The sequence below is a fragment of the Polypterus senegalus genome, chromosome 12, assembly GCF_016835505.1.
Source record: "Polypterus senegalus isolate Bchr_013 chromosome 12, ASM1683550v1, whole genome shotgun sequence".
Classification (NCBI taxonomy): domain Eukaryota; kingdom Metazoa; phylum Chordata; class Cladistia; order Polypteriformes; family Polypteridae; genus Polypterus; species Polypterus senegalus.
In genome coordinates, this window is record NC_053165.1 from 62600265 (window position 1) to 62616628 (window position 16364).

Below are 16364 nucleotides of genomic sequence, written 5' to 3' on the forward strand. Positions count from 1 at the left end.
AAATACAGTAATAGCTGCCATAAAGAACAAGAAAGAAATATTGGAGTTCAAGTACAATTTTCACTCTTCAGCCTGGCCAAGCCTCAAGAACAGACCTAACAAACCGGACAGACTGGCCTCACTTTACTCCATGAATAGCCTGTTCTTCACACTAGCATAAGAAAAACAACACTGGATTACCTAAACCAAGAAAAAAAAAATTAAACGTTTGCTGCCAGTTAAAGGTGCGCCATGGCTCTGGCTCACAATTAGTAATGTGCAAAAAATTTCTGCTATGTGCATCTGTTGGGTGATTCCACTCAGTTTGATTTATTTTAATAGCACCTATCTCATTAGATTTGTTTAGATTTACAAAGAAAACAAAATATAAAGCAGATGCACAACTGTATATATACAGGTACATATAGACATATTAAAGACAATTATGTCCCTCAGCTTCAACATGGACAGTTCACAGTTCAGGTTAATGTTCATAACTATTCATAAATATTCAATGTCAGGCAAGAGTTGCTTCTGTGGAAGACGAATGTTCTTATCGTTCCCTTGTACTAATTCATGTCTGAGAAGTAAGCTTTACAAAACCATGTAATAGCATGCTTTTTTTTTAGCAAACAGAAAAATATTTGTGCAAAGGAATCAAGGTCTGAGCATTCCACACATGAGTCTGCCTTATCACGTTTTCCCTCCCTTAGTTTACATCTGAATGGCATAACAAAAGGGGCCAAGAAATCAAGTTTTACAAGGGGCGTTGAAGGGGCTCAAGGATTGTGTATAATAAACGTGTTGGCTGTTACATTTTATAATGATATTAAATCACGCATTCTAGGGGTATAAAACTGGACCCCACCCAACAGACGGGGTTCAGAAGAGCCCTGACGCTGTCATGTATATTTGATTGTCTGCTTTTCTGAAACTCTTCCTACCGTGACTCTGAAAAATAAAGCTGCTTTATAACCACAACTGCTGTCAGGTTTGAGTTTTCGTCCATACTTCTGGTGTAAAGCAGGTGTGATGAGGCAAGTCATATGCATTTTGTCACTGGCCCAGTCACTTCTCTGTGAAGTTTACACTTTCTCTCCATGTTTGTCTTTTTATCCAGTACGTACATTTTCTTCCACATCCCAAACACACGCAGGTTAGCATGACTGGCACCTCTAAAGTGACCCAGTATGAATGAATGTTGATACAGTATGTGTATGAGTGTGGCCTGTGATGGACTGGCTCCTCATCTTAGGTTGGTATGATATGGTCAGATCAGCTTTTGATAATGTACAGCTGGATAGTAATAAAATGTTTTATTTCAGTTAAGTATAAAATATGAATCTGGTTTGTCTGGTTAAACTGCACTGCAGAAGGGGGAGTGTGCTGACAAATAAAGCTGGATGAACTGCTCACTGTTGAATCAGATGGACTTGCACATACTCTATGTTTTTGCATTCATTCAGCAGAGACAGAAAGAAATCTTTCAGTGATTCAGAACCAGGCTCTTCAAGTTGCTCTTGGCTGTCTTAGCACTGGGATCCAAATTTTGTGCTTTTTTAAAAAAAATGGGAGGCTTGTTCTAGGGTATCTTGTACTTGAAAGACAGGAGCCAGGACTTTTTTCAATTACTTCAATTAAATTGGTAAGTAGAAATCAAAATCTAGACCATTGTTTAGCTCTAAATTTAAAACACTAGAAACCTGGTAATCACTTTTAGAAGTTACTGCACTGCCATTTTTGTCAGTTCTGCACATGCTGATTTCTGTTCACCCATTTGTTCCTACTAGTTCTATGTTTTACGCTTCAAGTGCTTTCATTCATTTTATAAACTTGCTTATTGGGTGGCAAACCACAAGATTGTAGAGAACTCCCACACACACTACCACCCCAGGCAAATTTGAATTCACAATTTACCGCAATGGATGGATGGATGATATACCTTAAAAAATATGGAAACCAATTGCATTCTGTACTCAAATGAGTATGGCTTCTGTTTTAACCCATCTTCCACCCCATGTTCATTTGTACTTCTGATTACAGTTATAATAATTTAAACTCTTCCTGAAGCTCTGTCCATACATAAATCTACAACTTTCAATCATTACGAATTCAGACACTGCAATATCTACAAGATTTCCTGTAGCATGTAGGAGAGTACACGGCACACTGTTGAATGAATGGAGAAGTGAGTTGTACACAGCTAATGAATGCTTCCATGTTCATTCTGATAAAAAAATCCTCCTTATTTAGTGAAACACTCCATAGCAGGCAACAAGTCCATCATCTCTTTCTTGTCTTCACTACATCACCCTTTTGTAAGAATATTCACAAATATCAATGAGATTATCTCAGATGAAAATCATTTTGTTTCTTTTTGACTAGAAAAATTCAATATATTTTCATCTCACACTGCTCATTTATGGTCAGAGGAAACATCATCTGCACTCAGTTTTCAAAGGCTAGGACTCACCAGCAACCACGTACCCAGGCTAATCGATTTAGGCAGTGAACAGGGTCTCATAAATGCTGATCTCTAAATCCTTAATCATCTTTCTCTCTCTCTCTCTCTTTCTCTCACACACACACATCTTTCACTTCTGACACAATCTCTCACTATGACAAACAGCATTCTTAAAACCACTTAGTCCAATTCAGGGTCAATGGGGGACCAGAGCCTATCCTAGCACCACTGGCAGGAATCAACCCTGAATGCAATGCTAATTCATTGCAGTCCAACATAGATCAAAAGATAGTTTAAAAAGCCAGTCAGTCAGTCATTTTCCAAACCACTATATCCTAACACAGGGTTTGCTGGAGCCAGTCCCAGCCAACACAGGGCGCAAAGCAGGAACAAAGCTCCGGGCAGGGCACACACACACCCACACACTAAACACACACTAGGGACAATTTAGAATTGCCAATGCACCTAACCTGCATGTCTTTGGGCTGTGGAAGGAAACTGGAGCACCCGGAGGAAACCCACGCAGACACGGGGAGAACATGCAAACTCCACACAAGGAGGATCTGGGAAGCAAACCCAGGTCTTCTTACTGAGATTCAGCAGCGCCACCACTGCGCCATCGTGCTGCCCAGTTTAAAAAGTTTCGTGAATATATTATTCTAAATATACAATTGTTTAACAAATTATCTCTAGTAATAGAAAAGTATATTATTTTGGTAAAGTGTAACTAAGATCTGACCCTTTTGGTGCATTAAAGTCTAAAATCAGCCAACATGTAACATGTCAAGATTTACATTTATCGTAAAACGGACAAGAACAGATGTTTAATGACAGAGCTAAACTGAACTTGAGAGGTACAGTATGAAACCATCCAAAAGGAGGGGGGTTTTGTTTATAGATTTAACTGATGTTAAATGGCATACATCCATATAATACTGTACTGTACATCACTTTGCTGATTACTCTCTGTCAAACAGATAATATACTCTCTCTTGTATATTGCTCAAAATGTATTCCTAATTATATCTGAAATATATTTAAAAAAAATGCATTTAGGAGCAAATATATTGTAGAATATTTTGACTGCCCATTCAATGTATTTTTCACTTTACTGCAGCATACTTTATTGGGGTTGTTTTTTTTTCTTGTCATCGCCACATGCAAGACCTCTGTAGCTAGTCTCATACCACCTCTCAATAATCACAAAAATGAACCAATATATCTTATTTTAGATGAAAAAGTCTGAAAATGTCAGAGAGACAAAGGAAATCTACAATTATTTAGTTTAATGAATGCAGTGGAGTATTAAGAGAGATTTCAAAATGTCCCATTGTGTATCTACTGTATAACACTACCAAATCTCTGTTCCAGTCTCATTCACTATTACTGTGTTTTTTAAATGAGCTCCATGTTCATACGAAGGACACCACTGCTTATCGTGTCTCCCTACCAGATGCAGCCTGTAAAACAAAAGGATGTCATTTCAGTCCCCACCACATAGTCACTTGGAAGCACTAAGCCAGTGAATCTGCTAATACTCCCATTATAACACTACAAACAATTTACTAACTGCAGTAAATGGTTCTTATGCTTCATTATGACAAACTCTTTAGTTAATGCTACTGCTTAACACTATTATTATATCTTTGATTTTCTAATGCCCAAATTGGAGATGACTACTTTAGCAGACACTCAAATAGTTGTTTAGCTGGAATTCCAAACATTGCTTCCTTTCTGGGTAGCCATTTTGTGTTTAAAGTGTCTAGTGTCTTCTTGAAAATTTAATTAAGACGACTTAACTTTGAAGCAGTAAGATTTCCTGCTGTATATTTCGATGTGTGGGTGAACAGGATCTTCTCTCATTGGTTTCCGAAGAAATTTAAATGGATTATGAAGTTATTTATGTATTCACATTCATGTGAAAACAAAAAAGAAGTGGAAAGAAAAATAAATATACACATCCAAAATCTGCATCAAACCAAACATGAAACAAGGATAGAAAATCTGCAGAAGAAAACTCACTGAAAGGAAACAACACTAAAACACCTGCACCTGAAGAAAATAAGGGTACAAAGATGGTGAGCATAAAGAAAGCCCCAGTGAAGCAGAGTGCAGTGCATTCTGACATTTGGAAGCCCACCTGTAAAGGACTCATCTAGCTTGTCAGATCTTAACACCAAACATCACTGGTAGGCAGAAATAATATAAAACAATATAATAGCATTGATGTGAGTCAGTTAGTTGCATGAGGTAGAAGGGTTCATAAGTCAGGGTTTGCATTGTTTCAAAAACTGTTGCCCTACAAATTGCCCAATTCACCTAAATGGTTGGGTTGGCTCTGGCTGTAAGGTGCTAGAGCTTCCAGCAGGTCAAGCCTGATGAGAAACCAAAACTTCAGTCCTGATTACTTCTACAACCATGTCCAAATCAAATTTAAGACAACACAACCTTCTGATTTATAATCAGAGCTGCTTGTTATTATGAGCTCTTCACCAAAGGTAGATAAATACTGGCATTAAAAGGGACTGGTAATTGGCATAACGCAACTAAACATAGACAACTAATATGAACACAAACCAGCGTAGTTAATATGAAGATCAATAGCATACGCACAATGCATACAAAACAATATAATGCATATGCAATTGCAAAACCATTTGGATGCAAACAAATAAAAACACATGCACATATACGTATGACAAAATAATGCAAACATCATTATGCTATAAGCAGAAAAATGCTCTGCTTCTTGTGGAAGGGCGCATTTAGGGAAGGCGAACAGGATGGCAACAGTATGTCTTGTCCGAGTCTCTGTAGTTTACTATTACCAGAAACTTCACTAAAACAAATGTTGCGATCCAATTTTTAAGATTTACACATTTCAATTGGATGATACATTTCCATCAAACTCAATCAAGTAATTTTGTATTACCATTAAAATGTTCAGATATGTGAATCTTATTTATTTGTTTTGGCATTTGGTACACTGTACTAAGGAAAATTGTCTTTTCACATGCCCTTTGGAGGTCAGAGTACTGATTCCCCTGTGGCAATTTTCAAGGTAAGGGCCTTGCTCAAGGGCTCAATAGAGGAGAATCACTTCTGGCAGTGAGAGCATGTGAACAGCAACATTCCAGAATACTATTTCCTCATTTAAAGAAACATTTGGGTCATTTTTGATAGATTTACATGTTTCAACTGATTGGAAAATATCCATTAAAGTGCATCATGTAATCATCCAACCTTCTATATCCTAACACAGGGTCACGGGGGTCTGCTGGAGCCAATCCCAGCCAACACAGGGCACAAGGCCTACTGCAGGACACACACACACACTAAGGGCAATTTAGGATTGGCAAAGCACCTAACCTGCATGTCTTTGGACTGTGGGAGCAAACCGGAGAACCCAGAGGAAACCCACGCAGGCACGGGGAGAACATGCAAACTCCACACAGGGAGGACCCGGGATATGAACCCATGTCTCCTTACTGTGAGGCAGCAGTGCTACCACTGCGCCACCGTGCCACCGTGCCACCCCTAATGTTTGTTTTCTGATTCATACAATTGATATTCCTTAAATACATATGTTTAAGAAGACTTATTTGTTTTTTAAATAAATCTTATATGAATAAATTGTATATGATTGAAAAAGAATTATATGAATAGTATACTAAAAAAATATATTATTCAATGGACTTTATGCCACACATTTCAATTCAATTAACAGTACTGACAATATTCAATGATTTATACTGTATCAATACAAACACAAAATATGGAAGATCATTCCCTTTCTTATTTATTTTGGGATGATTGTACATTCTGTGTAGTCTTCACATTGTTAACTTTGTAATATAAGAGCAAAAGAAAACGATGCTTTTGTGATGTAGGGTGGGAAGGAAATTTGTCAGTGTATATAAAAAAGAATCATAAATCAGCTTCAAGCACACAAAACATCTGGAATTTGAAAAAAAAAAATCAATGTACTAAAGTCTTTAACTTTGTTTCCAAAATTATGGGGCAGATATTAATGCAAATATAGCGTAGTCACGTGCATAAAACGTGTTTATTTTAAGTAAAATCGACAATCAATTCGGCATAGTATTAGAGCGCAAACCATGTTTTGAGTCTTTGAAAAGTGCTAATCTTGAGTAAGATTAATTTTAAAAAGTAGGTATAGACAATAATCCATGATGCTGATTGCAGGTTTTGTTTAATCATGATTTAATTGTGTTAATGTACCATCTACAAGACTTGTGTCAACGTAACTAGAAAATGCAACGTAATATCAACAAACTTATTTTTAAGTTATGTTAAAACCGGTTGGTTTATTTTTTTGAGTGCTTTAAAATGACGGATTTAAATGAATGTGATTTGTTATTATTGACCTAAAACAGTTCTAATCCCTCCATCCATTTTCGGGGTGAACCGTCACAACGTGCAGGCGCACTCTGGCAATACTTCACTTCTTAATCTTTAATAGAAAAATATTCGTGTAGTTTCTGCACTATTGTCTATTAAATTCTCCACAAATTAATGTATTTCCAAAGTCTTATAGATTTTCGTATTTAATTGTAACACCATACTGTGTGTATGGTAAAAAAATGAAAACTATTTACATAAACGTCATTACAATTATGCCTTTGAAAAGTCGTGAGCTGATTTCATACGTTTAAAATGATCTAAGTTTCTAAGAGTAAAGGCACACACTTTTGCTTTGGATTGATTACAGCTAATTTACTACTCTGTGAAAAGTTGACCATTTTTAAATAAGTATACAGGTAATATAAAATGTCTATATGCATTTTAACACTGTTTGGACTGTATCCTTCGTCGCAGAACTTGCTCGTTCCAGATGCCTGGCGGGGAAATGTTTAAATGTCTTTTAAAGGGAAGAGAGTCGTTATGGTTTCGGATGAATGGATATACATACTGCACGTGCAGTGTGGTATGTCTGTGTGTATACGAGCACGCGACTGTCAAATTCTAAGACATCTGTAGCTCTCTGGGCACGTGCCCTTTGAGGGGAGCTACAGTAGATAAAAGAGCCCCCTACAACCGAGATAAGTACAGTACGTGTGAGTAAACAGGACGAGGCTCTGCACAAGGTCCAATTCATTGGCTCTATTCCAGGAGGGAGTGCTTTTGCACGTTAGTCCTTTGCATTCTTGTGTCCTGTCAAATTCCCTGATAAACCGTAAAAATGAACATTAACGGATCCCCAATACTTCCCACACTCATGGAAATTTGTCTCCCGCACAAGCGCTTCCAGGGGTCGGGCGCAGTGACGAAACAGGAAAAATCTTGGCTCCATTAACAGTTCATTATACAGAGAAAAAAAAAGTTGCGTCCTGATTACAATTTGGGATTACTTGTCGGGATCGTTTGCAGATGCAACATTAAAGCCGTGCAAAAAGGGACACAGACCCTCGTCTAGGATTTTCACGGACTGAGTGACCCTTTTTTCCCCAGGAACTTGGGAATTTTTCACAGGACGAAACTGCCGGGTTGTTTTGCAGATGAAAGAAGGTGCAAATAACTTAAAAATAATTTTTCTGTCGGAATTTTATTGACGCATGAAGAGGTTTGCAATGAGCGCGGCACTGACGGCGAATCCAATGGATAGTTTATGAGACGGAATAGGGAGCGTTTAATGCATACGACAGAATATATTTAATGTTTTATTGCCTCTTACAATTTGAAGACTTCTAATGGATTGTTGCTTATAAAGGGAAAGTCTCGTTACAATCTTTTCACGTGAATATTCGGTTTGATGGGACTTTGCAGCCATAATTAAAATAATATTTTAAATTAGACGAACGTCAATCCGATGGTAAGGTGACCAGAATTTTTTGGGGACATGGGGGGGTTTGGGGGTTTGTGGAGGAGCGTAGAATCTACAGATCACGAGTAGGGACTTTAAACACTACAGAGTATCACGTGATTTCTCGCCAGGAGAAAGTTGCAGGATATGTTAAAGCATGACTTCCGTCAAAACACCGTGCATGCGGCCATGCGTGCCGAGTTCAAATTATCGTGGTGGTGAGATACATTCAAAAAAGTGAACCAGCTGAAACCGGGGACGAAATCTTAAACCGGGGACAAAACGGGGACATGTTTCTGAGTGGGGACAGTTGTCCGAAAAAGGGGACTGTCCCCGGAAAACGGGGACGGATGGTCACCTTATCCGATGGGTGACTCAGAATTGCCCCCCGGTGAGGTCCGGTGGGCCGACCTTCCATCCATTTCCCAACCCACTGAATCCGAACACAGGGTCACGGTGGTCTGCTGGAGTCAATCCCAGCCAACACAGGGCACAAGGCAGGAACCAATCCTGGGCAGGGTGCCAAGGTCTGGTGGGTCGTGCCATGTGTTATTCTGACTAGGAAATGTGGTTATGAAATTAAGGAAACGGAAGGGTGCGTGTTAAGTTTAAGGCAGACAAACTAGATTACATGTCCAATATAAAAAAAACTATCTGACCCTGTAAAGCACAAAAACTGTATACCTATTGCATTTTTGTGCTGCTTATGGGCTCAACTTCAAAATTATTTTTTTTAAAAAGAACACAATTTTCTTTTATGTGGGTTTCCTCCAGCTCCACCTGCCCCGTGGTCCTCCAGAGGATAAGTGGGTTAGGAAGCTGGATGGATGGCTACATTTATGGAGCTGCTGTTCAGCAACAAACGCACAGGGCAAAGATGAAAACTAATTTTATAAAACAGTTATACAATTATTGCTGTACATAAAAGCCCTAAATAAATGTAATGAAGTACAGTACCATGTAGCACAGTGAAAACAAGCTGCTTGCAAAGCTTACCATCTTGGCTGGAGAACATTTTAGAAATACTAAATAAGCAGAAACTGAGAATCTATACTTGTTATGAACCAACATAGGCATTTAATAAAACAGTAACTGCTGTACGGAATGTTAGCACATATGTAGGTAGGTAGTTTATATGGATTTTAGGGTTTGATAGTAGCTGAGCCCAGGATGGTGGGCTGCCGTATTATCCAAGACTCTGACAAAGATGTAGATGTTGCATTGAAGAAAATGCTGGAAAAATAAACAAACTGGATCTGCAGAAGGCTGTGACAACAAAATAAAACGCCCATTTATTTATGTGTTTACAAATGAATGTACTAATTGGGTCTGATGGTCAGAAGCTATTTTTTCTTAACTATTCATAGTGTTAAACTAAGACCTCCTTAGACAATATCTCTCTGAACTGACTACGCAGCTACCTGTCTGTGCTCTGGGTTTCCAAAGCTTTTTTTTTTAAATAATGAAGCTTGTTTAAGTAGCTGGTTTGCCTCTTTATGATCAGAGTACTGCTGATTTAGTGGCTTTCAACAGGTTCAACAGCCTATGCGGTGTTTAAACGTATGTGTGCAGTTACTCTGTTCCTCTCCCAGAACCAAAGACTTGCAGCCAGCAGCTCTGAACTGGTCTGGGAGTGTACTTTGCGATTAACTTGCTCATCACAGTTTCAATAAATTTGCCATGATCAATGCATAATTTGCATTGATAAACCAAATATAAACTTAAAAGTGCATGAATCAAAATGATTGGACCTACTCTCATTTAAGCATCTGTTTATCTATCATACAATGGATAGCACTGCTGTCACGTACAAGTCTGAAACGCTGTATGTCTGTCTGGAATTTACACATTTTATCAGCAGGTACTTCAGGATTTCCCATCATACCCAAAGCATAGGCAGGTTAGGTTGGCTGGTGATACTACACAGACTGGGTGTTAAAATATGCATGAAAGCGCTCTGATGTGGATGAGCACACCATCCAAGATTATATGCAAGCTTCAGTCCTCACGACCTTTAGAAAATGGAAGGATTAATTAGTATGAATTGATCAAGGATGCATGAGGAGTTGTTGGTGTAATACAGTAATGTACATGTGACGGGGGGTCACCATAATTCTGCACGGAAAGTTTCTTCTGCATTTTTATCTTACTTCTGGGCTAAACTGTGAAGACTATTGACTTTGAATTAATTAGACAAAAGTTTAACAAGGGTCCCACTGTCTTCTGCCTGGATTCTTTCATGAGCATTTAGTTTAAGAATGTAGGTCAGTTCTACTGGAAAAATAAAAACAGTAAAAAAAAAAAAGAACTTTATAATAGCTGAATTTTGTTTCATATTATAAAGTCAGATTAAATCCTGGAACTTTCTTTGTTTTTTCTTTTGACAGAAAACCAGTGAATAACATGGAGAATACTGACTATGATATGAATTTGAATTCATATGAATACACATATTCTTATGAAGATTCTACATACTCCACTCCCCCACTAACAACAGAAGGGTCCAAATTAAAATATCTGCAAATTGTGGTATATTGCATAATTGTCATATTTGGCACATTTCTCAATGGCTTTATTATCTTTCGTGTCTGTTTTCTGCACAACACAGCAATCAGCATTTTCTTCTCAAATCTGGCTACCATTCATCTACTGTCCAGTCTTTTTCTTTCCTTAAATGTTATTTCATCCTGGCAGAATCATCACTGGTCTTTTGGTCTTATTTTGTGCAAGGCAAACTCCTTCCTGCATTTTCTCAACATGTTTTTCACTGCTTCCATTATTACGGTGGTGGCAGGTTACCGCTTTGTGAAACTGATGGCCCCTTGTTTTGCTCAGAGGTGCCACTCTGTGGGAACAATTTCTTGCTCCCTTGTGGTAATATGGATGGGCTCGACCATGTTAAGTACTCCTTCCCTTGTCATTCGCGATACCACCATTCATGAAGACAATGAAATTGTGTGCAAGGATAACTATGCACTTATAGCTTTGGTCCCAAAAGTACATGAAACCATCCTGTTGAGCCGTTTCTTTTGTGGGCTGGCTATTCCTTTCTTAGTGACTGCCTGCTGCTCTGGGATCATTTTGTGCCGCAGTGGAAGCAGCAAAATGAAATCCTTGCAAGGTTACATCATTATCCGCTGGGTCATAATTGCTTATTTTTTGTGCTGGGTGCCCTATCAAGTTGTCTTTATTCTAACCTATAAAACAAGGAAAGAAAACAAAACCCTAACCACTACTTGGATGCCCATAGTCACAGTGCTTTCAATGGCAAATAATGTCCTCACTCCTGCTATCTGCATTTTTATGGGTGACAAGAAACAAAAGTGGATGGAAACTGCGTTTAATGAGAAAGAGGAAGTTGGGAGCCAAAAGGTTTCCGAAGATCAGGAACTTTAAAAGATGGTTCACAACTGCAGATCTGAGCCTTGCAAACCTCATAAATGACTGTGATACAAAGATTGTCAAAATACTTTCATGTCATTTTTATAGGAAGAAAATGGCTGTTCTTTTACCATGAGAAGCTGTTTACTTCTGCTTTGAAAGGAAATATATTGCGATAACCTGAATTCCTAGCTTTAAAATTCAGTCAAATTACATACAGTATTTGTCATCAACCCAAGGATCTGCTCTTGTACTTCCATTTTAATGCTTGGCGTGGTTATGTGTCCCAGTTGGTGAAATTACAAATGTTTAATTCAGAGCCTGCTGAATATTGCTGGGACGTTTTTACAACCAAAAGTAGTAAATCCATTGACGTCTGTGTGCAGTTCACCTATATGTCTATCAACACTAAGTATCACTGTGTAGTGGTTACCTGCATGTCCATAGACTACATTCTCCAAATGAGGGAAGAATCAACACATGTGCAGCTTTCACCTCAGATCAGGTAATTGGTCAGAGTGCTCATATAGAGTTTGTAAATAAACACTCACTATATTGTGTAGTGCTGTCTGTCCATAGCCTGCCTTTTTCCAAATGAAGGGTGATGTAGTATCAAAGCAGACATGGGATCATCCAAAAACCAGGCAGAGGTAGTATTATGATAGCAGACATGGGGTTAGGGTTAGCATGTAGTATGATAGCAGACATGTTTTTTAAAATGTTCACAAATCTGTTGTGAAAACAGGCATAGTATCGCCAATGCCAGCTTAAGGTCATGGCCAAAGTAGCACTGGCACAGAAATGTTGAATATGAGCAGCAGAATCATGCTCTTTACGACAAAGAAGTCTTAAGAAGCAAAATAGTTCATTTCACCCTCCCATTGAGTTCATAGAGGTGGAAGCTGCAACCATGCGCCCATGTGTGGTCAAAATGCTAAAACAGATATGTTACCCTTCTAGAGGACGAAACAGAGTCTGGGTAGGGTTTTCCTGGACCTCTCCTAAAGAAAAACTGCCAATATTAGATTTGTAAGTCTAATATACATACTGTAGTTGCGGACAATTATCCGATCAATTCTAAATAAAACCTTAAACAGGCTCTTTTTCATTGCAGTTTTAATTATCAAGGACTAATTTTTAGGCCTCACATCACTTTCCATATGCTTCCATTAATCATTGCAAAGGCATTGCTGCCATTTTGTTAGAGGAACACATTAAATTAATCCAGTGACTTGCTCAGTAACATCAGCATATTAACATCGTTATTGTCCCTTCATGTTCCTTCCTTCACTAAAACAGACACCTTGAATTTTAACTGTCTAAATGTATACTTACTCACTCTCTCATTCGCTCGCTCAGTGACTTAATTTTCTCATTTGTTCTTATTAATATTTCATTACTAACACACGGCTGATTCAGAGTTAACATAAAACAATTTGGGGCATCTTAACACAATGCCCAAAAAGGTGTGTGTTTCAATTATGTCTATGAAATGTTATTTCATTGAAGTCACGAGTCTAACTGCAAAGTTATTAACAATTGTGTACAAAATGTAGCTCTCTAACACAGCAATAACATATATTTTTAAAGAATATTACATAGTTATACTGTGTCAAGGTGTTTAATAATAAACAGGTTTAAAAATAAAGAGATAGATGGAAATTAAAACATAAAACAGCTTAATTATGATGTATGACAATATATTGCCAATGAATTACCAATAATTAATTAATTAACAAGTTGATTATTTTCCAAGTATGCTTATTGCAATGCAGGGACATAGCTGCGATCTGAGCAGCAATAAGCACAATGCAGGAATGAAGCACCTTCTGATCACAGGGTAAATACACACACACACACAAACACTCACTCTTACTTTGCCAGTTTAGCAATGACAATAAACCTGATATGCACATCAATGGAATATCAGAAAGAAATCAACATGGATACAGGAAGAATGGAAAAACTGAAAATGGACAGTGACTTTGAAACTTTAAGGCAGCAGTGCTAATCACTATGGCACCATACTGCCCATTTACACTAACATAAACAAAAAGAAAATCAATACAAAAGTGATAGTGTATTTTTGTCTATTTTTTTGTATTATAAAAACATTATGGAACATGTATTATCTTTGTAATAAACCTTTTTATGTCAGCATTCTTATCTTCTGTCTTGTTTCATATGAGCTCCTGGCTTCATATCAGTGTTTAATGCATCCTGCAGAATTTTAAGTGGCACCGATTATGCTTCATTTACAATTCCACCTAGAGAGTACACTTTTTACAATTTGTGGTTTCTGCTGCAACTTTCCTTCATTAATAGTGAAAGAGATAAGCAGTACATTTTAGTTATGACTGTAAGGTATGATGGTTGGAAGGAGCGAATGAGTATCGTGTCACTAATTTGATCCAGTTATACCTGCAGCTTTGTTATCATTTTCTTTCCTCTGCTATGACTTAACTTAGTGCCATCTTGTCAGTATTTTTAGGGAAAAAGCTGCCATTTGCACTCTACTTCTTTGGAGAAATATGTTTAAAGACCTCAAAGAACTGTATATTAATATACATGATTAGGTTTTATTGTTTGAAGCCAGGTGGGGAGCTCCTAAATGTAAAGGATGCATTATTGCCCTTGCTACTGAATCCTGGATGCCAACTGTGGCTGCAGATTTCTTTCTAACCAAGTCACGCTTCTAATTGGCCTCCCACCTTAATCAAGAAAGCAGTTGTCTCCCACTTTCTGTGTTTTGGTGTCAATCTAAAAACAACAAAACTGGGTTTCTAAGCTTTTATTGGAAAGTGTCAAATATTTAAGTATGTTAAATGGGGATAATAAACTTCATTTGTAGGAATTCCATCATTATGTTTTCATTCCACTTTTCCACTTGCTGTAAGTGCTAAAGAGCATATTTGTGTAAATAACAATGAAGTAAGTAGCTGCAGCCTTTAATTATTCAATGTCATTTGTCTTTGCGCCTACTCTGCTTTTCATTAATTGTCATTATATAAATAAAGAAAAAAATCCATAGGAAAAAGGAAAATAAAAAGGGAAACAACAAAACTAAGTGTGTAAAAATAATATTTCTGAATTTATTATAAATGTAAATCTCATGACTGCACTTTGGTGAATACTAAATAAGAGAATGTCAGGTCAGGGAGCATTCACTGGTACAGCTCTTTGCCGCACCCACCACACAACAAAACTGCTTGGGATCCCGGTTGGCAACCACCCAGGCAGACACGCAGTCCAGTCCCACCCTCCGGAAATGACCCTCTATCTGCCGCAACCAGGTGTTACGTGGGCTACCCCTTGGCCTGGTCCAGCCACTCAGGTCCTCACAAATGAGGATCCTATGAGCCAGATCACCCTCAGGAAAACGCGCCAAATAACAGTAGTGTCGTAACTGACGCTCCTTCACAATGCAGGTCATGTGCCTCATTCAGGACTCCATGAGCAACACAAAGTCAAACCAGTGGAATCCAAGGATTCTCCGAAGAGACACAGTACTGAAGGAGTACAGTCTTCGTCTCAGGTCACTGGATAGCGTCCATATCTCGCAACCATACAGCAAGACAGGAACCACCAGGACTCTAAAGACTTATACCTTCGTCGTTTTGCATAGATATCGGGAGTGCCACACACCCCTTTCCAGCGACCTCATGACCCCATGCTCTCCCAATTCATCTACTGACTTAACAGGGTCACCAGAGACATGAATGTCACTGCCAAGGTAAGTAAACCTCTCAACAAGGTCAACACTTTCTTCGCAGACAGACACACTGCTGATGGCCGTGCCCAAGAGGTCATTAAAGGCCCTGATGTTGGCTTTTATCAGGACATTTGCAAGCCCAGACACTCAAACTCCTCACTCAGTCTCTCGAGTGTTCCAATCAGAGCCTCCATTAACTCTGAGAAGATCACAGCATCGTCAGCAAAGTCAAGATAAGTGAATCTTTCTTCACCAACAGATGCCCTACTACAGCTGGATGCCACGACCTTGCCCAACACCCAGTGCACGCCAGCATTGAACAGAGTAGGAGCAGAACACAACCCTGACGAACCCCAGAATCAACTGGAAAAATCACAGAGGGTCTGCCTCCACTTTGCACAGCACTCACAGTACCAGTGTACAGGCCGGCCATGATATCCAACAACCTTGAGGGGATACCACAAAGTCTCAGGATGTCCCAACAGGGCAGCTCGATCAACTGAGAAGAACGCTTTACAAAAAGCAACAAAGGTTGCAAAGAAACTCTGCTGATATTTGCGTTTGTGCTCCATGAGAACCCTCAGTGCCAGGATGTAGTCAATCATAAACTTCTTAGGTATTAAGCTACTGACTCAGGCACCGCCGCAAGTGGCAGCCTTTCCAGCAGTTCCGTGTTTTTTTGTGAATTTCCCCTTGGGATTAATAAAGTATCTATCTATCTATATATCTATCTATCTATATATCTATCTATCTATCTAAAACCAGACTGCTCCGGTCGCTGGTAGGTGATCATCCTATTCAGGATGACCCTAGCAAGGACTTTACCTGGCACCGAAAACAGGGTTATCCCCCTGTAGTTGCTGCAATCTAGGCAATCACCCTTCCCTTTCCAGATAGGGCCAACAAGTCCCATTTTTCAGTCAGGTGGGATGACGCCTGTCAAGGAGGATAGCCTTACCACAGATCACTGCAGCATTCCTTACCATCAACTGGTTCACCATTTT

General features: G+C 38.7%; 1 protein-coding gene across 3 annotated transcripts; it reads left to right on the plus strand.

Moving 5' to 3' along the window:
* The first annotated feature begins 1417 nt into the window (after nucleotides 1-1417).
* On the plus strand, nucleotides 1418-13808 carry LOC120540785 (chemokine-like receptor 1). Of its 3 annotated transcripts, none has more exons than XM_039771845.1 (2): nucleotides 1418-1624; nucleotides 10655-13808. In XM_039771845.1, the coding sequence occupies exon 2, from the start codon at nucleotides 10671-10673 to the stop codon at nucleotides 11661-11663; it is 993 nt and encodes a 330-aa protein (XP_039627779.1). In that variant the 5' UTR covers nucleotides 1418-1624; nucleotides 10655-10670; the 3' UTR covers nucleotides 11664-13808. The 3 variants fall into 3 exon arrangements, with proteins under 3 accessions (XP_039627779.1, XP_039627778.1, XP_039627780.1); XM_039771844.1 differs by lacking the exon at nucleotides 1418-1624 and adding an exon at nucleotides 7530-7972; XM_039771846.1 differs by lacking the exon at nucleotides 1418-1624 and adding an exon at nucleotides 7979-8276.
* Nucleotides 13809-16364: the final 2556 nt, after the last annotated feature.

Coding starts and splice junctions, on each gene's coding strand:
- LOC120540785 (XM_039771845.1), top strand. CDS start 10,671: ATGGAGAATACTGACTATGATATGAATTTGAATTCATATGAATACACA.